At 41.9% G+C, this 25,700-nt stretch overlaps 1 protein-coding gene across 1 annotated transcript in view; it reads left to right on the top strand.

Moving 5' to 3' along the window:
• Positions 1-1,533: 1,533 nt before the first annotated feature.
• The window catches only part of LOC122946179 (histo-blood group ABO system transferase-like), a 42,773-nt gene continuing 18,606 nt past the window's right edge, over positions 1,534-25,700 (top strand). The window contains exons 1-2 of the mRNA XM_044305603.1: positions 1,534-1,656; positions 18,490-18,562. Of these exons, the coding sequence (XP_044161538.1) occupies positions 1,641-1,656; positions 18,490-18,562 (89 nt within the window). The 5' untranslated portion in view covers positions 1,534-1,640. The remainder of the gene's footprint in view (positions 1,657-18,489; positions 18,563-25,700) is intronic.

Below are 25,700 nucleotides of genomic sequence, written 5' to 3'. Positions count from 1 at the left end.
TCTCTGTGTACATACATTACTTATCCTGAACTGATCCTGAGTTACATCCTGTATTATACTCCAGAGCTGCACTCACTATTCTGCTGGTGCAGTCACTGTGTACATACATTACTTATCCTGAGTAAGAGTACAGTCGTGTACTCCATGAACAGGCGGGATGGGTTGGCATTGTGCAGGAAGTTTAAGACATAAGTGAGGAATGTTCCATGTATTGTTCCGCAACCCTTTCGTGTCTTAGGGGATAATGGCACTGGGTATTGTTAAATGCGGTACAATATTTATCATCATGGGGACCTAGAAAACCCTAGAAAATCTTGTCAGGACCTTTATTAGTCCATCTGGGCTGTCTCCCATCATACACTCCCTTTTTAATATTACTGCTGTTTCGGCTCCTGAACCTCTGACAAACAGAAGATATCTTGGCAGCTTAATTTCTCTGCAGTGGCTCCTACAGGTGATATGTAGAATTACATGCTGGCCACGCAAATAAATCAGGATCCGTGGGATATATGAACGGACTGAGTCTTCCAAAGAAGAAGTCCCTGCTCATACAGGAAGGGGGGGGGGAGGGGTAACATGAGCTTGGAAAGGGTGAAAGCCACTTTGAAAGCAAGTGCATGATTCGGATTTGCAATCTTCACCACATGTCGATTAACGTGTGTAACGCTGCAGTTTTTCCATCTGCAAATAAAATCCACAGCGTACCTGCTGCGTGCGCACATTTCTTACTCTTATTTTCTACACCTTAAAGGGGTTAATCTATGATTAATGTAAATTTTTTAAAATCAGATAGCATAAAGGACATGACAACCTCTTTCTAACAAAGCTAGAACCAGCCCTGTACCTCACATCGATCCAGAGATCTCCCCATTCATTGCTTTGCTAGATTTATACCAAGCTGACGGCTTAAGGGGAGTGTCCTTTCTGCTACAGCTCAGGAGGCGTGTCTCAGCTCTGCCTATCACAGCTCAGGAGGCGTGTCTCAGCTCTGCCTATCACAGCTCAGGAGGCGTGTCTCAGCTCTCCCTATCACAGCTCAGGAGGCGTGTCTCAGCTCTCCCTATCACAGCTCAGGGGGCGTGTCTCAGCTCTCCCTATCACAGCTCAGGAGGCAGCTGAAGGATGAAACTGAGCATGTGCGGCCTTCTCAGTGAGCGGGACAAAGAAATAAGAGAAATAACAAACAGCAGGTGGCGCCATACAGATACATTTTTATTGAATAACTCAGTGGCTATGCTAAATTTTTAATTACATGCAATTACAAAGGGATTCAGAGTCAGGAGCTGGTTTGATAAACTGTAGAATATTTTTCATGGGTCACCCCCTTTAAAGAGAGGCAGATGGCTTCCATATGTTAATATACCTATAGCATAACATATGTTAAGATAACGTAATTTGACCGTGTTCTAATAAAAGACGCTGTTTCGGAAAAAAAAAAAACAGAATAGTCATTGAGCAGTATTGTGTGCAGCTCCAAAGACCATTTGCATCCGGCTTACTGATTACAGAGGAGGTATAGTGTTACTCCCCATATGACACTGCAGACGGAGCCTGCCCCACACCTGATGTGTCCCTGTGCAGCCTCTCAGTCCAGTGCAGTCACCTAAGCAGATCCATGAACATCCCAGCCCAGCGGCAGAATGCAGCAGGAGAAATGTAAGTGCATCTTTACAGAGCTGGAACTGGGGGATAGGGGGTCTACAAATGTAGCAGAGCTGAGTTTGGTGTAATTCATCGTAATATCATTTTTTACCTAGGATTGCAGGAAAACCCCTACATGCTACTAATACTGAACTATCACCGTGCAGCTCTGCTACATCTGCAAATCAGAGATCTAATCCTCTGAGCCGGGCGTATTGTATAATTATCCTCTAAATGACATTACAACGTATAAACTGTATGATAAATTGTACAGGGAGGGGGGTATATAAGATGTGTAATTTGGCACTGAACCTGAAAAACCAGTGGAATGGAGAATATAGTGAGGCCACTCATCTTGGCTATATTTTATTTAAATACAACAAATATAAATATATAAAAATATAGATCTAAAAAAAGGATAAAAATATAAAAAATATACAAAAGACTTCATGCACACGACTGTATTTTGCATCCGTGTGTGATCCGCATTTTTTGCAGATTGCCTACGGACCCATTCATTTCTAAGTGTCTGCACACAAAAAAAACTGCATCTGTATGTCATTTCCACAAATGCTAGAATATGTCCTGTTCTTGTTCGTATTGTGGATGAGAATAGTCATTTCTAGTGATGGGAGGGAGACAAATGTGGATTGGTATCCGAATTTTGCGGATCTGTGGTTTAAGGACCACAATATGGACACGGTTGCCTGCATGATGCCAAATATGAGGAATATGAAAAATATCATAAAAAAGGATAAAAATAACAAATGTCCAATATAAAGAATATAAGTCTTAATATAAAGATCTAAAAAAATGCGAAAAATATACAAATATAAAAAAAGATATCAATATAAAAAGTTAAACAAATATAAATATTAAAATATAGATAAACAATAAATGTATATAAATATATAAAATATAAATCTAAAAAAATTATCTAAAAAGAAAAATATACAAATATAAATGATATAAATATAGATCTAAAAAAGGATAGAAATATGCTAATATAAATACAATATAAACATATAGATTTAAAAACTATAAATATATACAAATTCACAAAATAAAAATATAAAAAGTATAGATCTAAAAAAGGATACAAATATAAATATTATAAATATAAAAGATATAAATCTAAAAAAATGCATAAAACATACAAATATAAATAGAAAAATATAGATCTAAAAAGGGATAAAAATATATAAATATAGAAAATGTGTGAACCAAACAGCAATGGTAAATACATAAATATCAAAATATCCCTAAATGAACAATGTGTATTGTAAAGTACGTAAAATAACTGGTAAATCATATGCTAAACCTACGAAATATTAAAGCTACAATATACCATAAAAAGTTATAATCTTTATAGAAACACATCAAAAATAATGAAAAATATATCACGGTTGATAAAAATATGATGAGGAGCAGGAAAGAAGACAACATCACAGAATAAGAGTTGTCGGGGCAGGCGGCGTACGGCCCATAGAAGGGAACATAAATATCTATAAAGAATATAACTATAAAAATATAGATATAGATAAAACAATAAAAACTGTATAATGATGTATGTGTGGCAAGTTTTGAATATAGAAAATATTAACATAGAAGGAGTAATAATCCTGGGCTGCATAATATATCTTATGACTGTAAAAGTGAATAATTAATAGCAGCAAGGAACATTATTATGCTAATCTAATTACAGCTGCTGTATATGATATGTAATGGGAAGAACTGGAACGGGCCACATGCTGTAAATTACCTCCAATAGTTGAGAAAATCAAATAACTAATAAAATTAAATCAGATCTTCAGATTTTATGCTGTCGTCCCAGAAGCAAGCCCAGGTCAGATATGACACTATGCAGCAGTATGTTGTCGGGCAGAATGCCGGTTTTCATGCTGGAAACCTGGCAGACCCCTCCACAATGAATGGAATCTGTCGGGCGGCGGTATTCTATTCCTTTGTAGAGTTACAGGCCATTTTCTTCTCCACTCACATCCAAAGCTGCATTCAGTATTCTGCTGGTTTCTTGTTACTAGAAGGCAGTGCATTGTAGGAGCTCCGCTGTTAGGTCACGTGACTGGTAGACACATCCATTGAGCGCAAAGAGGTTGCCGTGCCCATCTTGATTGAATAAAACATGTCAATTCTCGTGATCGTCATCAAGCTGGGCAGGCACGGTGACATTATCAAGATTTTTTCAACGGCCTCTCCAGGATTAAATGGATGAGGTGAGTGTATACGTTTTTGGGTTTTAATGCCTGATTAACCCCCTGATAGGCTAAATGTGACTCTAACATGCTGCGACCGGTGTTGAATGTGGCATCTAAAGGGTTAAATGACGGGGGATGGGAGGCACTAGTTGTTTCTGTCATTGCGTCTGCGACATACAATGGAATGCGATTCTAAGAGTAGAGAAAGGGAAGCGCAAAGAAGGAGGATAACCCACCAAACTCCACGATCACGACCATACATTCCAGATAGAGTCATAGAGGTCCAGTGTATCTTGCAATAGGGCGGTCATATATTCCATAGTTCTGACATCTGCAGCCCGGGCATATAGGTCTAAGGTAGTTGGGGGATCAGGATGTTTCCAAAACCAGGCAATAATACAACAAGTTGCTGTGAGAACCTGGGACAATAATTTAAACAAGCGTTTCCTAACCAGGGTAGGCGTTATGTTTAGCAGGTATGGTAATGGGTCAGGGGGAATATTGCACCCCAGCAGGTCCTGGAGGAGAAAGCTAACAGCGCCCCAAAAAGGACGAATAAGGGGGCAGTCACAAAAAATATGAGAGGTCCCACGCTTCCAACACATCTCCGAGACCACTGGATGCATCCCATGAAGGAGGTCAGGAGTATAATACCAATACATAAGAATCTTGTATTGGTTCTCTTTAAGGAGAACGGACTATATGAGACGCCAGGTGCCATTAGGGTGTGTCCTTCCCAAATATTCCTCCCACCTAACCATGTATTGGTGTCTAGGGATCCTATTAGGGTCCGGGTTCAAAAGTATGTTATAAATGTCTGATATCAGCCCCTTGGTAGATGGCCCCCTCCTGCAAATGCATTCAAACATCGTCGGGAGACAGACTGCCTGAGCGAAACACGTAAGTTGGGTATAAAAGTAATGTGACGAGGAAGGGAGATCGTACTTAGAGTGAAGTGCGAAGAAGGACAGCAACTTTCTCAAAAATTTATCTACAACATCCGCAAATTGAAAAACACCAAGTAGCCGCTGTGAGACTGTCAGGGAGCAGGGGGTGGTATAAGAAGGATGTCATGGATGAGTGTTGCGAAGCTAGGGAAAATTTACCTCTACAGGCCCGCTAGATAGACCAAGTTAGTGCCATGAAGGTATCCAGGTGGGCTATAATGGTTTGCCCAAAAAGGGGAGTTCGGGTGGATAGGTGCCAACCAAAGTCTATAAATCTGCACCCATATACATGAAGAGATGTCCAGGATGTCACACCACGTAGTTGGACAGCCCAGTAGTACTTATTAAGGTCAGGGACCCCTAAGCCACCGCTCGTCAAAAGCACCAACGGGGGGATTTTATGCCTCTTATGAGCCCAAATAAATTCCATCTCACTGAATCTCTCCTGAAGGGCTCGTATAAAGCCACTCGGGCAGTGACCGCTGTACAACGCAGATAGCTGTTTGCATCTTCTGAATTTGAAGTGTGTTTTGGTAGAAAGCTTGTTGTTACACTGTTTAAAAATGACAAGATCTAAAAACTCAATAGACGTACACAAGACGTTTACGGTGAAATGAATACCCCAATTTTTACTGTTTGATGCATCTACAAGTGATCTGGCTTCCTCTTCTGTACCTGAACACAGAAAAAATACATCAATGTATTTCTTATAATTGATCCCTGGGTAGCTTTAAATAGTAATCCTTTTTTTTTATTTATTTTTTAAACACAGTTTTTATTGGTGTACCACTTTAAGTTACAGAAAGCAATTCAGTAAATGACATTGACATGGTATTAGCTTACATTGTTATATATAATAACGTAAAGGAAAACGAGAAAAATAACAACTGTTGAACAACAAGAGGAGTAGATCACATCAGTTGAATGCAAAGTACAATCTACATTGTGGCAGTTGTCATATTGTATTTCGGCGTCATACAGGTAGAGGTAACAATACAGATCTTGTTCGAATATTAATTTGTTCAAAATAAGAACAAATATACACTAATCCCCCGGTTTTTAGAAAATGGATGCAGTCCATAGGTCCCACCTAGAGCAATGTTTATAGAGGTAGTTAAAGGTTGAGGTGGACATCTTCTCATACCAGCATTGCTCGTTCATAGATTGCATGATGTTGGAAATATGTAGGGGTACATTCTGTTTCCAGTGAGCTGCAAATTGCTATACACATGTGAGAGATAATGGTATTATGTATAAAAGAAAACCTATCGATGCCCAACGAAAGGAGAGCTAAATCTGGATCTGGATTAAGGGGAAATTGACATAGTTTGGATAATATCAAGAACGTCTGGATCAAAATTCTCTTTATATGATTACAATCCCACCACATATGAACATAGGTACCTTCTACTCCACATCTCCAGCACATACTTGAAGTGCCTGGAAATATTTGGGAGAGGCGACTCAGAGTAAAATACCATCTATATAAGATCTTTCGATGTGTCTCAAGGTGAGAGGTACACTTAGAAACTTTAGAAGTAGATGAGAGAGCAACCTGCCATTGGTCATCTGAAAAGATCTGGTTTAGATCTCTGTGCCAATGATATTTCATAGTCATTGTCCCATCTCCCTCCCCCATCAACAGATTCCTATAACAGAAGGAAATGTTGTGTGAGTTGGAGTTAGGGTTTATCAACCATAACGGTAATATAGAGAGTTTGGAAATAGAAGTATGGACAACGACCCTTGATTTAATTATGTGTCTCAATTGTAGGTATATAAAGTAGTCCAGATTCGAGAAATCATATTTTTTAGCTAAGGTAGAGAAATGAAACCACTCAGGCTCTCCAACATCTCTCAAACAGACGAGGCCTTCGTTGGTCCCACTCAGTAAAGAAAGACCTGGGATAAAAAGTTCAAAAATAGAAATGGGTATATCTAGTATGTCAATTGGGTTGAAAAGTCCATGAACCGACAGGTCTAGCCACAATCGTATCATGGCTTTGTATGTGGAAGTTAGAATGAGAGCGTTATTATATGGTACAAAATTGAGATGCGTATACAAAAAATGTGAAATGTCATGATTTTTCAACATTCCTAGTTCGATTTGTACCTATCTCTTAGAGAGAGCTAGAACAACCGATTTATAGTATAATGATAAAGAAGGGCAATTCACCCCACCACGAGACACATGAGAAAGTAAGATGTCCGTCCTTACCCTAGCTCTCTTTCCATTCCATATAAACTTCATAATTATGGCCTGCAATGTTCTGATGTAAGAAGAGGGACATAAATAGGTACATTCCTAAAGGTGTACAGAATTTTTGGTAAAATCATCATCTTCATCATTCTACCTAGCCATGAAAAACCAAACATTTTATAAGAAGTACATTATCTTTTAATCTCTTCGAGTAAAACAAAATAATTGAATTGGAATAGTGTGGAGGGGGATAAGATAATATTATACCTAGATATGGAAGACTAACTTTGACCCACTGGAAATGAAACTTGGATTTCAAAGTTCTGAGTTCCACTCGTCCCATGTTTATAGTATTTGAGATTTTTTTTACATTAATCTTATAGTAGGAAACCTCACTAAAAAGATTGAGTATATTTATAAACGCTGGTAGCGAAACAGAAGGCTGTGTCATGATCAAAATGGTGTCATCGGCAAAAAGGCCAATTTTATGGGTTGCCCTATATGTCTTAAAAACCGGTGATGACCTGGGAAGTTCTGATGCTCTCTGTTAAGGGGTCCATAACTAGAGCAAAAATGAGAGGGGACATGGGACTTCCCTGTCGAGTACCATTAGTGATGTCAAACATAGTGTCACGCTTCGGTGTTGGAGGGAAACACCACACAGAGTATAGAGGGAACGGGGGGACAGGGAATCAGGCCTGAGAACGAAGGAAGGAAGATGGACACCTCCTAGTAAAACCATAACCAAAATCCTGACTGACTATCCTTATGAACCGACCCCAGAGATAGGTGTGTTCATACACAGGACCCTATAGGACCCTGGTACTAATGGCAGAAACAAGACTACCTATTGCTTTAAAAAGAAGGACGAACAGGAGTCTCCCTCAGGCCTAATACAAACAATAGGGAAATACAACTCACAGAACCCAAACAAAATGTAAAAGGGAAAGGAAAGACTTAACGTCAAAGAAGCAATAGAAGCACCAGGAACTCGATATCCACACATCAGCAATCCACAACTAAAACTGAAGCTATAAACCGCACAGCATTGTGGGAAAAGCAACTATAAATAAGGAAGGTTAAATGACCACATTAGCAACACCTGAGGCAAGGTGTGTGGTCATGGTCATACTAGAAACAAGACAGACACCTATTGATCCACAGGAAAACCTGCCAGATCAAACCATGTATTGCCAGTCTCACTGATCTCCTGCCACCTGTCGCGGGAACGTCCGTGACACATAGCTGATAAAAAAAACCCCGGCCTTCAAAAATCCCCAGTTAACTCTATCGAATGCCTTCTCTGCTTCCAGAGAGAGGAGCAGAGAAGGCGTTCCACGTCTAGCAATGATATCTAGTAGGTCCATAAATATTGTTGTGCCGTCTGACGTCTGTCTGTTTTTCACAAATCCCACTTGATTATTGTTGATTAAGCCAGGTAGGATATCCACTAATCTGTTGGACAGTAGTTTAGAGAAGATCTTTAAAGGGAACCTGTCACCGGGATTTTGTGTATAGAGCTGAGGACATGGGCTGCTAGATGGCCGCTAGCACATCCAGTCCCCATAGCTCTGAGTGCTTTTATTGTGTAAAAAAAACCGATTTGATACATATGCAAATTAACATAAAAGAGTCATATCTTACTTGTGTGACCAGAGAAGAGTCATATTTTCAAGCTCTGGCTCATCTCAGGTTAATTTGCATATGTATCAAATCGGTTTTTTTACACAATAAAAGCACACAGAGCTATGGGGACTAGATATTACAGATGTGCTAGTGGCGATCTAGCAACCCGTGTCCTCAGCTCTATACCCAAAATCCAGATGACAGGTTCCCTTTAAAGTGGTTGTCCCACGAAAAAAATTCTACACTTTTCAAACCAGCACCTGGATCTGAATACTTTTGTAATTGTATGTAATAAAAAATAAATCTAGATATCAAACCAATAGGAAAGTTGCCTTAAGTTACAATCGCAATACGCGATTATTTAAATCGCATATTAATCGCGATAACTAGAATAATGACGAATATGAGACGAATATCTAGCGAATATTTGCGAATTTAATCGAAATCGAATATGGCACCTCCTGCTCATCACTAGTAAAGATTGCTCTTCACAAGCGCAAACACCCAACCTGAAGGAGCCGGAGCAGTTCTGCAAGGAGGAACGGGCTTTTTGTGATTCACCCTTCTGTGTAGTACGGGAGCTGTGGAAAACAGTGGTAATGTAGTCTGGACAATGTTTTATTATGTTGGATGAAAGAAATCTTTAAAACGGCTTAAACATTTTAGGAAGACAGTACACCCCGTCTGCTTACAAGGATGTTTTGCACCATAACGTTATTAACTATGACCATCCCATTTACTAATTGCCTGGAACTACTTAACAGGATTATTTGTTGTGGAACAAGTTACGCACTAATTAAGATGCAAGTCAATACCATAATGTTACTAACTGTCAATTATCCTACTTACTAACCGATTGGAGTTATTTAAGGGGTCATCTGCATGGCATTAATGAAGATTAATTGACCCTGGAATCCTGGAACCTTATAACTTCTACAAATTGGATATGTGCTAACTTACATTTGAATGATTATCAACTTTTCCACCATTAGTGAATGCTTATTAATTAATATTAATGACCTGCTAATTAATTATGCGTTCTGCTTATTGTGGACTGAGGACTAACATCAATTATTTTCCAATAGAGACAAATTTGTGAATGATTACCATTTGGTTAAGCAGTTTTTTTTTCTTCTTCCAAAGAAGTGAATAAGTGGATGGAAACTATGGGTCTAGGATGAACTAAGTGTTTTACATACTGGGAAAAGGCAATATTATATCAGTGGTGTAGATAAGGATGGGGGAGGGAGGTGGACTTTGCGATACTATAGTAGGGTTTTAAGTAGCCAATATGGGAAGGAAACACCAAGAGGGAGGGGTGGGAGCAAGAAGGAGGGGTTGTGGGGACAGGTTTTTTTTTCTTCTTTCTTCCTCTTTTTTTTCTTCCATTTTCTCCTCGTTGTTGGGAAGTATTCTGATATAAAAGATGCCTATAATCAAAATCTTGTCATGGAATGTGAGGGGGATGGGGGAGAAAGTGAAGAACTTTGCTGTGTTTAGTGTTATAAGAAGATATCTGCCAGCCATAGTGTGTTTCACGGAGACCCACATGCTGCAGGAGAAATTGGGTCTCTTCAAAGATTAGTTATCAGTTTTCACTCTATTTACAGTGGGTGTAGTTAGTATTCTTATTCATAAAGATATAGCCTGTTCAATCATTTCTCAGAAAATCGATGTAGGGGGTCGATTTGTCTTTCTTTATGGATATTTTGAGACCGTCCAACTGGTTGCGGCAGGGATTTATAGCCCTCCACCTTATAGACATGTGGTATTGTTACAACTAAAGGAGTTTCAGGATAAATATAATTGCCCGTTGTTGCTGTTTGGAGACTTTGACTGTACGATGGATGAAGACTTGGATAGATTAACAAAGAAAACTAAAGTCAAGAAAACAGGACCTTTAAAGGCGCTAGCTCAAGAGTTTGAGTGGTGGGATATATGGCGGACTCATAACCCATTATTAAGACAGTTCTCTTGCTATGGTAAGACGTTTGACTCTCTTTCTAGGATAGATCTGGTATTTAGTAATCAGACGACACTTCAGCATGAAGTGGTGATCTCGTAAGAGCCAAGATGCCTCTCAGACCACTCTCCAGTTTTAATAAAGGCGGGTTCAAAGAGCGGAGATGGGAACATTGCTCGTAAGCTATATTCGGTTAATCCTATCTGGCTTTGTTTAATAGGCCAGGAGGAGCAACTCGAAAGAGAGTTAGTTTTTTTTCTTTGCAATAAATAAGGGCTCAGCTGGGTATAATGCGGTCTGGGATGCTGCCAAGGCTTAGGTAAGAGGGCTACTAAATTTAAAAATTCTCGAGGAAAAAAAAAAACAGGATTTAAAGACTAATATGGAAAATAAGGAAGCAAAGATGATTACTCAAAAACGGAGGAAATGAAAAAACAATGGCTTTTGACATCTAATACATTTGACAATTATCTTAGGGAAAAGGCACAGAATTTGGATTTATTTGTTAGAACTAGGAGATATTAGGAAGGGGGTAGACCAGGTAAAATTATCTCTAGGATAATTAATAAAACTGAAACAACGGCAAGTATTGCCGCAATCCGTTATAAGAGAGATAGGGTATATAACGAACCGGGTATGATAGTGAGAGTGTTTAGGGAATATTATAAAGATCTATATTCAACACAATTCAAAACAGACTATTGTAGATTAAAAGAATTCTTGAGGGATATTGATATCCCAAAACTTATACTACTATCCAACAGGATAGTTACTCAATTTATGATTTTACATCGATTGTATGTAACTCCTAACTAGCTTCAAAGATTCTCATTTGGTACTCCAAATTGATGCCCAAGATGTGAAAACCCGAAAGCGGATATTATCCATATGTGGTGGCGTTGCCCTAAAATACAACCTTTTTGGCAAAACCTTGTACAATTGATTGGCGGTATTTTTTTACTTAAACTACCTCTGTCGATTTTATTTTGCATTTCGGGTAACACTCCGCATAATCTAAGAAAGGATAATGAACTAATGGTATATAAATCCCTCTTCTTGGCTCGTTTATTAGTTGGATGAGAACTGAAGTGCCCACTGTCAAGGAGTGGATAAACACGATGAACTTTACATAGGTCCATTGAGAAAGCAGGCTATATTAAATTAAATATGTTGGATATTCATAGTAGACTATGGAGCAAATGGAAGATCTTTATAGATAAATAGAGAATTTTAATTTTTTTATTTTCTTCTTCCTTCTTGTTCGCCGGGGTGGGGGATTGGTTTTCTTGGGGATTTAAATATAAAAGTAGGTATGTATGAAATTTGTGTTTTGATAAAATATTGATGTATGTTTAATGTTTTTATATGTATAAATTATGGCTTGATTAAAGAGGATTATAAATTTAAAAATAAATAAATAATTATGGATGTTGGCGCATGAGCTGACCAGGATATAACACCTATGTCTGCTTAGATGACATATTGCAGCAGTATTTTGTCTACAAAAATCATATCTATACGTGAGTAGGAGTTATGGGGAGTAAAATCTTTTTCAGATGCGCCAAGGATCGAAAATTCCTTCCTTATGTAATAAGTCTCTGAAAGAGAGATCTTTATCTTGAATGTCTCGTGGTCTTTTATCCATTGTGTGGTCTACAATTTTATTATAGCAAAGAAATCCCAGCGGGCGCTGATTCTTCAATTCATGTATCCTTTATTTCATCTTGGTAACAATGTAACAATGGACGCGTTTCTTCCCGTCCAGCCTTCGTCAGCTCAAATTAATACAATGGTTCACCATCTTAAATAGCAGTGGAATCAATCACCTGTGGTGACGTCAGACGCCGGCGGCATCCAAATCAATGCTATCCAGTTCTCTTATACAATATAACTAAACTAAACAAATAATTAAAATAATAAAACAGTGAGATAATGCTGATATAATTCAACTTGCAGCGTCTCATTAAAGATTCCAGGTGCTGGAGCAAGTGAAACGACACAGGAGACGGAAGAGATATCAAGACACAACTATTACAGAGAGAAGCCTATTGGATCCATACTCTGGGCACATTACAACCCAGAGGATTGAATAGGGAATATGAGATTATGCAGATGTGAACTATGTTGACAAGTCCATTGTTACATTATTACATTGTTACCAAGATGAAATAAAGGAAACATGAATTGAAAAATCAGCGCCCGCTGGGATTTCTACATTGAGTATCTTCCCTTCCCGTGCGGGCGTCTCGTGAGGTTGAAGTTCTGACCGTTCCTTACTATGCAATTTTATTATAATCACCACATAGTACCAGGAAACCTTGTTTTAAAGGCATTAATGTTGTAAGGAATCGGTGTAAAAAGCGAATGTGTGATTTATTGGGGGTAAACATTGATTCAATTGTGTAAATCTGATTATCAATCGAACAAACTATGATAATATATCGACCTTGGGAATCAGCAGAAGATGAGGTCAAATTAAAAGAGACCGTATCTTTAATTGCTATCATCACCCCCGCTTTCTTTTTTATCAGAGTGTGAGTGAAAAATGTCGTGGATTCTGAAGCTGAATAGGTCTCTTGTGCGCAGATAATATCACATTTTAGTTTAAGTGTCTCTCTCCGTAAACTAGATCTTTTGAATGGGCTATTTAACCCTTTAACATTCAAAGATAATATTTTTAATGCCAAAGTGGAGACCTAGAGAAATGTTTATGTTCAACCAGTTTGTCCGATATTTCGAACATAAAGAATAAGACCTGGAAATCTTGTGTGTATCATGCCTCCAGCACTCAAAACAGATATATCGCCTCATAACAGGTAAAATAAATAACATAAAAAAAACTAAAAAGTCTAAAAGATCCCAAAAAGTCGCCAGTCTCAATCACAACTGCCATGTGTAGGGTTGGGGAAAATATGGCATGGGGGGGAATCACTTTGGAGGAAGGGGTACGTGATCAAGGTAACAATACTAGTGTAACTAAATATAAAACAAGGTGTGGTTGATAGACTGTCACACTGTATCTGGAAACAAGTAGGGAGTAGACAGGATGTATTTACGGTAATAAAGATACATTTATTTTCCCTCTTATGGTTAAAATATACAAATAAAATGTGCAAAAAAAATTGATAAAAAATTAAAAAGGATAATCAAAAATAATAATAATATACAATAAAATTATAATATTTTTTTTTTTTATATGTGGGTGATCCGCCAGGATATGTAAAATGGAAATATAGGTAAAAAGCTATATCACTGACGGTAATACGGTGTTCAAAATCGTCCCTTATAGGGTAAAGTCACCATTTCTCAGTAATTTACAGGAGTTAAAAGTTGAAAATCTCAGTTCATCAGTAGTATGGTTGTCCTTTGGGTAGTTGTCAGCCACTATAGTCTATAGATGTTGAAATTGTGAGCTGATCAGTTGTTTGGCTGTGCAGACAAGGATAGTCCACCGGATATATATAATTTTTGTTCGGTTGTGCAGACAGGGATAATCCACTGAAAGTATAATTATAGTGGTGCACTCTTTATATGTCCACAGTGCAATAATATTGAGACTATCTCTGATGCGCTTGTGCTACTGTGCATTAGCTGTTGACACCAGATTTACATTAAGTGAGTGGTGCGGCTTCTTTAGCCCCTTCAATGGGTTAAACCCTATACTAGGCAGGTATAATTTATATCGCTCCTGTGGCATCCAATCCTGCCCTCTGTTACCTTTGCAATGTTTCCTGTATGCGTGGCTGCTCCTCTCCAGTGAGTTGTCCAGCAAAGTTCTCGGCTCTCTGTGTTTCCCGAAGTGCGCGAGGCAAGCTCGGCGTCCCACGTGGAGTTGGCGTCCCACGTGGTCTAGGTCCGCTGGTTGTACATATTGGGATAGGCTGTCGTGGATATGCGGGCTGGTATAGTTGTAGGGAAGCGCTTCCTATTGATGTATAGTGCCCTTTACTAGCAGGTATTTCACCATACGCCTTTCGGAGTCCAAACCGATTCCTTCCTCAGCGGTAAATATAAAACAAATCCTCAAATCAGTGAGAGGAGTAGCGTAAAAATAAATAGGGATTTTCAACTTGGCTAGCTCCGGCTAACCAACAGCCATAGCCTCGAATAAAATGGTTAGAATAACCCGTAAATCGGATTATAAAAAAGTATGAAAAAACATAGTCGAAAATAGTGAGAAGTCCCTGAGTAGAAGGACAAGAAAAGAGTACGTCACATTACTGATCTACAGCGTGCGCCATTTATATGGATACACCTTAATAAAGTGGGAATGGTTGGTGATATTAACTTCCTGTTTGTGGCACATTAGTATATGTGAGGGGGGAAACTTTTCAAGATGGGTGGTGACCATGGCGGACATTTTGAAGTCAAAAACAAAAGTTGGATTCAAAATGGCTGACTTCAAAATGGCCGCCATGGTCACCACCCATCTTGAAAAGTTTCCCCCCTCACATATACTAATGTGCCACAAACAGGAAGTTAATATCACCAACCATTCCCATTTTATTAGGGTGTATCCATATAAATGGCCCACCCTGTAGAGTATATATCTTTTGTAGCTTTCACTGAAGTCCATTTTTGCGTCAAGGTTGGCGGTTTCTGCTTTCCTGGCGATCTTTCTCCCTCTTGTGGTGGATGAAGGGACTATTTCCGCAGCTTGTGATGGGGACAGTAAAACAGATTTAGTGCCATTCCTGCTAACAATTAATTTCATTGGAAACCCCCAGCGATAGGGGATATTATTTTCTCTTAATATAGCAGTGTAGTTAGCGAATTCTCTCCTTCTCGCCAGAGTCGCGGGAGAGAGGTCAGCATAGGATGAGATCTGTTTGAACCTTTCGGGTATGTCTTTCTTGCGACCAGCTTCTCTAAGCAGGTTGTTTTTTAAATGAAAAAAGTGTAAGCGTACTAACACGTCTCTCGGCATGCTTTCAGGCATAGATCTTGGCTTAGGAACCCGGAGTGCTCTATCTACGAGGAGATCCCTTTCAGGGGTGTCTGGAAGAACTGACCTGAAGAGGTCTATCAGGAACTCTTGGACAGAGACATTTGAGACGCTTTCAGGGATATTCCTGAGTCTAATGTTGTTTCTCCTAGAGAGATCTTCAAGATCTGCTAATTTCAATTTCATAGCAGCTACATCATCCTGTGTTTCATTAGAAGAGTCTACCATAGAGGTGTGTGCCTCCTTAAATTCTTCCATTTTATCTTCAAAATGAGCAGTGCGCTCCCCAATAACTATAATAGCAGCTCTTATGGTATTTAGGACTGACTGTATATCTAGTTGGATGGAGCTTTTTAAATCTGCCATTAAGTCCTGCATAGCGGTCAAAGTAACAATATCTTCCCGCTCAGGTCTTGCAGTAGTGCCAGAATTAGCTCCCAAAGGAGAACTTTGTGCTGACCCCCCCCACTTGAATTACTTGATCCACTTGCCAGGGTTGTTTGTCCTGCTGCTCCTGTGAGGTTTTTCTGCCTTGTGGCGCACTTGGAGTAGGAGCTCGGCATGTCCTGTGTTGCTTCATGAGGAGAGCAGGCGCCATCTTGGATCGGTGCCGCAGTGAAGAAGGAGGTGAGTTTGGTCGGAGGACCTGGTGTTTTCTTTGTCCTCGTCGTCTCCCGTTCTCCTGGACTGGTAAGAGGGCTGATGGGGTGGTCTGGGTGAATTTTGGAGACGGAGGGTAGCTTTGCAGAGCGGTAGTTGGCTGAGGTAGCTGGAGCTCAGAGCAAACAAGCAGAGCTACTCTGGTGAGTGAGAAGAAGAGAGAGGCCGGTGGGTCTAAACCACTGGAACCTGAGAGTGGAGTAGCAGAGCTGTGGCAAGGTCTCTGGGGTGTAGCGTGCTTTGCCATCATATACTAAAGCTAGCAGTGACTTGTCAGGTCTCTTGCTAGTGGTAAGCACTTTATCCAGGGATCTAAATTTAAAGGTGTGGTTGGAGGGGGGTAGAACCAACCTTTTGCTATCAGACTATTAAAATCCTGTTTTATTTCTGCCCACTAAAAATAAGAAAAATGTGTATGGGTTATCTGTTGTGAATTAAAACAAGGATTGTGCTGCCTAAATGGCTATACTGAGTTATCACATTTCCTTGTGTGTATCCACTCTACTCATACATTTAGATAAATGTATCTTGTTTTGGACGATAGATTCTAGGACTTCCTAGTTCATGGGGAACCGCGATGGGGACAGTTTTCGCCCCAAATTAACTTTCCTGACTGAACCATTTGGATTGACAAGTACAGGAATATTCAAACTAAAATATACGCGACCCGTTAAAACAGGGAATTCTGGAGGGCCAATGCTTCTGTGTCTGGAGGCATTGCTTGAATTACAGCGATTTTGAGCAGGACAGTAGGTATAGATCAGGGATGGCCAACCTAAGGCTCTCCAGCTGATGCAAAACTACAACTCCCAGCATGCACACACTGCCTACAGCTATCAGCCTACAGCAGGGCATGGTGAGAGTTGTAGTTTTACAGAGGCTGGAGAGCCACAGCTTGGCCATCCCTGGTATAGATGGTTCTGAGAAAAGTGTTACCCTAGGAAACCACTGAAAAGGCCTACCATCGGCAGCTAAATACCAACAGATGAGATTTATTGGGTCCTTGTGTAATAAAGGATAAATATGATAAACCAGACCATAAGATGTATTGGCACATTCGACATACATGAAAAACCTCCCCGTTAAATAATATCTTAACATTGGTCGATACTTCTATTTGACTCAGATCCACAAGAAGTGATAACGGAAAGGCCATCGAGGCTGAAGCAAGTTGCACAGTCATCTGAGCAAACAGTGGACATTGTAAAGTGTGTACATACTTAAGCCTACAATTTCGAGTCTCAAAAATTCAGATAAAGCAATATATCAGTTGTACTTTGACCAGTGTAAAATGTATTACTGGGGGGTGAGAGGGCGTTGGACTCTGCGTCTAATAAAGTAGATTATTAAGACAATTCTTGGAAAGGAATTATTCTGCATGTGTTTTATTGAGATAAAACGATAGAGCAGGATACGGAGTGGATTAAAAATTCAGGAAGACTGTGGAAAGCTGGATGGTCTTGGGTTGTATAGTGATTAAATGGTACATGCCAAATGTTTTTCTCGAACAAGGATTCTTATACCCCAGACGAAGACGGTATATCATTATCAAAGCTTAAAATGCCGCAGTCTACTGCAGTACAATAGACATCAATGTGTTTTCTAAATCACGTCATCACTTCATTATTCTTAATTCCCGTGATGCCCTCAGCACATTATTATGGATAAGGAAAGTTCCACCTCTTATAAACTTTACAATTCTTGACTGGTTAACAGTTTTCCGACACGTTAGATCATATAGGTAATAATCTATGACCTTGGATCCATCTTCCTCTTAGCTCATCCTCACTAAAAGTGTTTCTTTATCACAAAAGCTGACAATTACTCAAGCAAGATCGTAAACTTCCACGTACCATTCTAGAATCAATGAAGTACATTAATCCGCCCCTAAGACTCTATGATCTCATGGCTACTCCCGTCAGAGGACATGCTTCAATGGATTACCTGGAAGATTCAATCCTCTATCAGGAACACAACACATTGGAAAATATGCTAAAAGAGAAATTCAATCTTTGCTAATTTCCTTGAGATACAAATACTAAAAGACTGACTGAGACACCATGGTGTTTCCCTTGTCACCAGATGCAACGAAGGCGTTACAGCGATACCTCTTTGCACCAAAAACTCAGCTTCTTATTATGGCCAGCCCCACTTCCCAGCTTTGATTAACAGCGCCAGGCAGTGATGATAATCTCACGGACTAGACATTTAAAAATAGGCAGCAGTTAACATGGTGGAAGGTCTTATCCACTACTCCCATCATCTTCACTTGTCTTTTTGTTTCCTTCCAGATGAAAAAAGCAGCAGGAAGTGTTTTTATATTCTCATCTATATGGTGGTTCTGTTTCTGGTGTCCGTCTGCTGGTGAGTTCCTGGAACAAAGGATCTGTGATAGCTACAAAGTAATTTCCTTAAAGGAACGCTCCAGACAAAACTTAGAGAGAGAGGATGACTGTAGGACAGGAGAATACAGTCTATTGCCCCCTGTTATCAGCCATTTCAGGGGAGAGGATGACTGTAGGACAGGAGAATACAGTCTATTGCTCTCTGTTATCAGACATTTCAGGGGGAGAGGATGACTGTAGGACAGGAGAATACAGTCTATTGCCCCCTGTTATCAGCCATTTCAGGGGAGAGGATGACTGTAGGACAGGAGAATACAGTCTATTGCTCTCTGTTATCAGCCATTTCAGGGGGGAGGATGACTGTAGGACAGGAGAATACAGTCTATTGCCCCCTGTTATCAGCCATTTCAGGGGAGAGGATGACTGTAGGACAGGAGAATACAGTCTATTGCCCCCTGTTATCAGCCATTTCAGGAGAGAGGATGACTGTAGAAAAGGAGAATACAGTCTATTGCTCCTGTTATCAGCCATTTCAGGGGAGAGGATGACTGTAGGACAGGAGAATACAGTCTATTGCCCCCTGTTATCAGCCATTTCAGGGGAGAGGATGACTGTAGGACTGGAGAATACAGTCTATTGCTCCCTGTTATCAGCCACTTCAGGGGGAGGATGACTGTAGGACAGGAGAATACAGTCTATTGCCCCCTGTTATCAGCCATTTCAGGGGAGAGGATGACTGTAGGACAGGAGAATACAGTCTATTGCCCCCTGTTATCAGCCATTTCAGGGGAGAGGATGACTGTAGGACAGGAGAATACAGTATATTGCCCCCTGTTATCAGCCATTTCAGGGGAGAGGATGACTGTAGGACAGGAGAATACAGTCTATTGCCCCCTGTTATCAGCCATTTCAGGGGAGAGGATGACTGTAGGACAGGAGAATACAGTCTATTGCCCCCTGTTATCAGCCATTTCAGGGGAGAGGATGACTGTAGGACAGGAGAATACAGTCTATTGCCCCCTGTTATCAGCCATTTCAGGGGAGAGGATGACTGTAGGACAGGAGAATACAGTCTATTGCCCCCTGTTATCAGCCATTTCAGGGGAGAGGATGACTGTAGGACAGGAGAATACAGTCTATTGCCCCTGTTATCAGCCATTTCAGGGGAGAGGATGACTGTAGGACAGGAGAATACAGTCTATTGCTCCCTGTTATCAGCCATTTCAGGGGAGAGGATGACTGTAGGACAGGAGAATACAGTCTATTGCTCCCTGTTATCAGCCATTTCAGGGGAGAGGATGACTGTAGGACAGGAGAATACAGTCTATTGCTCCCTGTTATCAGCCATTTCAGGGGAGAGGATGACTGTAGGACAGGAGAATACAGTCTATTGCCCCCTGTTATCAGCCATTTCAGGGGAGAGGATGACTGTAGGACAGGAGAATACAGTCTATTGCCCCCTGTTATCAGCCATTTCAGGGGAGAGGATGACTGTAGGACAGGAGAATACAGTCTATTGCCCCCTGTTATCAGCCATTTCAGGGGAGAGGATGACTGTAGGACAGGAGAATACAGTCTATTGCCCCCTGTTATCAGCCATTTCAGGGGAGAGGATGACTGTAGGACAGGAGAATACAGTCTATTGCCCCCTGTTATCAGCCATTTCAGGGGAGAGGATGACTGTAGGACAGGAGAATACAGTCTATTGCCCCTGTTATCAGCCATTTCAGGGGAGAGGATGACTGTAGGACAGGAGAATACAGTCTATTGCCCCCTGTTATCAGCCATTTCAGGGGAGAGGATGACTGTAGGACAGGAGAATACAGTCTATTGCCCCCTGTTATCAGCCATTTCAGGGGAGAGGATGACTGTAGGACAGGAGAATACAGTCTATTGCCTCCCTGTATCAGCCATTTCAGGGGAGAGGATGACTGTAGGACAGGAGAATACAGTCTATTGCTCCCTGTTATCAGCCATTTCATGGGGAGAGGATGACTGTAGGACAGGAGAATACAGTCTATTGCCTCCTGTTATCAGCCATTTCAGGGGAGAGGAATGACTGTAGACAGGAGAATACAGTCTATTGCCCCCTGTTATCAGCCATTTCAGGGGGAGAGGATGACTGTAGGACAGGAGAATAACAGTCTATTGCCCCCTGTTATCAGCATTTCAGAGGGAGAGGGATGGACTGTAGGACAGGAGAATACAGTCTATTGCCTCCTGTTATCAGCCACTTCAGGGGAGATGATGACTGTCGGACGGAGTAAACAGTCTATTGCCTCCCTGTTTGATCAGGCCATTTCAGTGAGAGGATGACTGTATGACAGGAGAATATCAGTCTATTGCCTCCTGTTATGCAGCCATTTCAGGGAGAGGATGACTGTAGGACAGGAGAATACAGTCTATTGCCTCCTGTTATCAGCCATTTTCAGGGGAGAGGAATGACTGTAGGACAGGAGGAATACAGTCTATTGCCCTCTGTTATCAGCCATTTCAGGGGAGAGGATGACTGTAGGACAGGAGAATACAGTCTATTGCCCCTGTTATCAGCCATTTCAGGGAGAGGATGACTGTAGGACAGGAGAATACAGTCTATTGCCACTGTTATCAGCCATTTTCAGGGGAAGGATGACTGTAGGACAGGAGAATACAGTCTATTGCCCCCTGTTATCAGCCATTTCAGGGGAGAGGATGACTGTAGACAGGAGAATACAGTCTATTGCCCCCTGTTATCAGCCATTTCAGGGGAGAGGATGACTGTAGGACAGGAGAATACAGTCTATTGCCCCCTGTTATCAGCCATTTCAGGGGAGAGGATGACTGTAGGACAGAAGAATACAGTCTATTGCCCCCTGTTATCAGCCATTTCAGGGAGAGGATGACTGTAGGACAGGAGAATACAGTCTATTGCCCCCTGTTATCAGCAATTTCAGGGGAGAGGATGACTGTAGGACAGGAGAATACAGTCTATTGCCCCTGTTATTAGCCATTTCAGGGAGAGGATGACTGTAGGACAGGAGAATACAGTCTATTGCCCCTGTTATCAGCCATTTCAGGGAGAGGATGACTGTAGGACAGGAGAATACAGTCTATTGCCCCTGTTATCAGCCATTTCAGGGGAGAGGATGACTGTAGGACAGGAGAATACAGTCTATTGCCCCTGTTATCAGCCATTTCAGGGGAGAGGATGACTGTAGGACAGGAGAATACAGTCTATTGCCCCTGTTATCAGCCATTTCAGGGGAGAGGATGACTGTAGGACAGGAGAATACAGTCTATTGCCCCTGTTATCAGCCATTTCAGGGAGAGGATGACTGTAGGACAGGAGAATACAGTCTATTGCCCCTGTTATCAGCCATTTCAGGGAGAGGATGACTGTAGGACAGGAGAATACAGTCTATTGCCCCTGTTATCAGCCATTTCAGGGGAGAGGATGACTGTAGGACAGGAGAATACAGTCTATTGCCCCTGTTATCAGCCATTTCAGGGGAGAGGATGACTGTAGGACAGGAGAATACAGTCTATTGCCCCTGTTATCAGCCATTTCAGGGAGAGGATGACTGTAGGACAGGAGAATACAGTCTATTGCCCCTGTTATCAGCCATTTCAGGGGAGAGGATGACTGTAGGACAGGAGAATACAGTCTATTGCCCCTGTTATCAGCCATTTCAGGGGAGAGGATGACTGTAGGACAGGAGAATACAGTCTATTGCCCCTGTTATCAGCCATTTCAGGGGAGAGACTGTAGGACAGGAGAATACAGTCTATTGCCCCTGTTATCAGCCATTTCAGGGGAGAGGATGACTGTAGGACAGGAGAATACAGTCTATTGCCCCTGTTATCAGCCATTTCAGGGAGAGGATGACTGTAGGACAGGAGAATACAGTCTATTGCCCCTGTTATCAGCCATTTCAGGGGAGAGGATGACTGTAGGACAGGAGAATACAGTCTATTGCCCCTGTTATCAGCCATTTCAGGGGAGAGGATGACTGTAGGACAGGAGAATACAGTCTATTGCCCCTGTTATCAGCCATTTCAGGGGAGAGGATGACTGTAGGACAGGAGAATACAGTCTATTGCCCCTGTTATCAGCCATTTCAGGGGGAGGATGACTGTAGGACAGGAGAATACAGTCTATTGCCCCTGTTATCAGCCATTTCAGGGGAGATGACTGTAGGACAGGAGAATACAGTCTATTGCCCCCTGTTATCAGCCATTTCAGGGGAGAGGATGACTGTAGGACAGGAGAATACAGTCTATTGCCCCTGTTATCAGCCATTTCAGGGGAGGATGACTGTAGGACAGGAGAATACAGTCTATTGCCCCTGTTATCAGCCATTTCAGGGGAGGATGACTGTAGGACAGGAGAATACAGTCTATTGCCCCTGTTATCAGCCATTTCAGGGAGAGGACTGTAGGACAGGAGAATACAGTCTATTGCCCCTGTTATCAGCCATTTCAGGGAGAGGATGACTGTAGGACAGGAGAATACAGTCTATTGCCCCTGTTATCAGCCATTTCAGGGAGAGGATGACTGTAGGACAGGAGAATACAGTCTATTGCCCCTGTTATCAGCCATTTCAGGGGAGAGGATGACTGTAGGACAGGAGAATACAGTCTATTGCCCCCTGTTATCAGCCATTTCAGGGGAGAGGATGACTGTAGGACAGGAGAATACAGTCTATTGCCCCTGTTATCAGCCATTTCAGGGAGAGGATGACTGTAGGACAGGAGAATACAGTCTATTGCCCCTGTTATCAGCCATTTCAGGGGAGAGGATGACTGTAGGACAGGAGAATACAGTCTATTGCCCCTGTTATCAGCCATTTCAGGGGAGATGAGAGCTGTAGGACAGGAGAATACAGTCTATTGCCCCTGTTATCAGCCATTTCAGGGGAGAGGATGACTGTAGGACAGGAGAATACAGTCTATTGCCCCTGTTATCAGCCATTTCAGGGAGAGGATGACTGTAGGACAGGAGAATACAGTCTATTGCCCCTGTTCAGCCATTTCAGGGGAGAGGATGACTGTAGGACAGGAGAATACAGTCTATTGCCCCCTGTTATCAGCCATTTCAGGGGAGGATGACTGTAGGACAGGAGAATACAGTCTATTGCCCCTGTTATCAGCCATTTCAGGGAGAGGATGACTGTAGGACAGGAGAATACAGTCTATTGCCCCCGTTATCAGCCATTTCAGGGGAAGGATGACTGTAGGACAGGAGAATACAGTCTATTGCCCCTGTTATCAGCCATTTCAGGGAGAGGGACAGGAGAATACAGTCTATTGCCCCCTGTTATCAGCCATTTCAGGGGAGAGGATGACTGTAGGACAGGAGAATACAGTCTATTGCCCCCTGTTATCAGCCATTTCAGGGGAGAGGATGACTGTAGGACAGGAGAATACAGTCTATTGCCCCTGTTATCAGCCATTTCAGGGGAGAGGATGACTGTAGGACAGGAGAATACAGTCTATTGCCCCTGTTATCAGCCATTTCAGGGGAGAGGATGACTGTAGGACAGGAGAATACAGTCTATTGCCCCCTGTTATCAGCCATTTCAGGGGAGAGGGACAGGACAGAATACAGTCTATTGCCCCCTGTTATCAGCCATTTCAGGGGAGAGGATGACTGTAGGACAGGAGAATACAGTCTATTGCCCCTGTTATCAGCCATTTCAGGGGGAGGATGACTGTAGGACAGGAGAATACAGTCTATTGCCCCTGTTATCAGCCATTTCAGGGGAGAGGATGACTGTAGGACAGGAGAATACAGTCTATTGCCCCCTGTTATCAGCCATTTCAGGGGAGGGGACAGGAGAATACAGTCTATTGCCCTGTTATCAGCCATTTCAGGGGAGAGGATGACTGTAGGACAGGAGAATACAGTCTATTGCCCCTGTTATCAGCCATTTCAGGGAGAGGATGACTGTAGGACAGGAGAATACAGTCTATTGCCCCTGTTATCAGCCATTTCAGGGGAGGATGACTGTAGGACAGGAGAATACAGTCTATTGCCCCTGTTATCAGCCATTTCAGGGAGAGGATGACTGTAGGACAGGAGAATACAGTCTATTGCCCCTGTTATCAGCCATTTCAGGGGAGAGGATGACTGTAGGACAGGAGAATACAGTCTATTTCCCCTGTTATCAGCCATGTCAGGGAGAGGATGACTGTAGGACAGGAGAATACAGTCTATTGCCCCCTGTTATCAGCCATTTCAGGGGAGAGGATGACTGTAGGACAGGAGAATACAGTCTATTGCCCCTGTTATCAGCCATTTCAGGAGAGGATGACTGTAGGACAGGAGAATACAGTCTATTGCCCCCTGTTATCAGCCATTTCAGGGGAGAGGATGACTGTAGGACAGGAGAATACAGTCTATTGCCCCTGTTATCAGCCATTTCAGGGGAGGATGACTGTAGGACAGGAGAATACAGTCTATTGCCCCTGTTATCAGCCATTTCAGGGGAGAGGATGACTGTAGGACAGGAGAATACAGTCTATTGCCCCTGTTATCAGCCATTTCAGGGAGAGGATGACTGTAGGACAGGAGAATACAGTCTATTGCCCCTGTTATCAGCCATTTCAGGGGAGGATGACTGTAGGACAGGAGAATACAGTCTATTGCCCCTGTTATCAGCCATTTCAGGGGAGAGGATGACTGTAGGACAGGAGAATACAGTCTATTGCCCCTGTTATCAGCCATTTCAGGGGAGAGGATGACTGTAGGACAGGAGAATACAGTCTATTGCCCCTGTTATCAGCCATTTCAGGGAGAGGATGACTGTAGGACAGGAGAATACAGTCTATTGCCCCCTGTTATCAGCCATTTCAGGGAGAGGATGACTGTAGGACAGGAGAATACAGTCTATTGCCCCTGTTATCAGCCATTTCAGGGAGAGGATGACTGTAGGACAGAAATACAGTCTATTGCCCCTGTTATCAGCCATTTCAGGGGGAGAGGATGACTGTAGGACAGGAGAATACAGTCTATGCTCCCTGTTATCAGCCATTTCAGGGGAGAGGATGACTGTAGGACAGGAGAATACAGTCTATGCCCCTGTTATCAGCCATTTCAGGGGAGAGGATGACTGTAGGACAGGAGAACAGTCTATTGCCCCTGTTCAGCCATTTCAGGGAGATGATGACTGTAGGAC

Source organism: Bufo gargarizans, chromosome 9, assembly GCF_014858855.1.
Source record: "Bufo gargarizans isolate SCDJY-AF-19 chromosome 9, ASM1485885v1, whole genome shotgun sequence".
NCBI classification, from domain to species: domain Eukaryota; kingdom Metazoa; phylum Chordata; class Amphibia; order Anura; family Bufonidae; genus Bufo; species Bufo gargarizans.
Note: the sequence above shows the minus strand (reverse complement) of the source record. Positions and strands in the feature narration are given on the sequence as shown.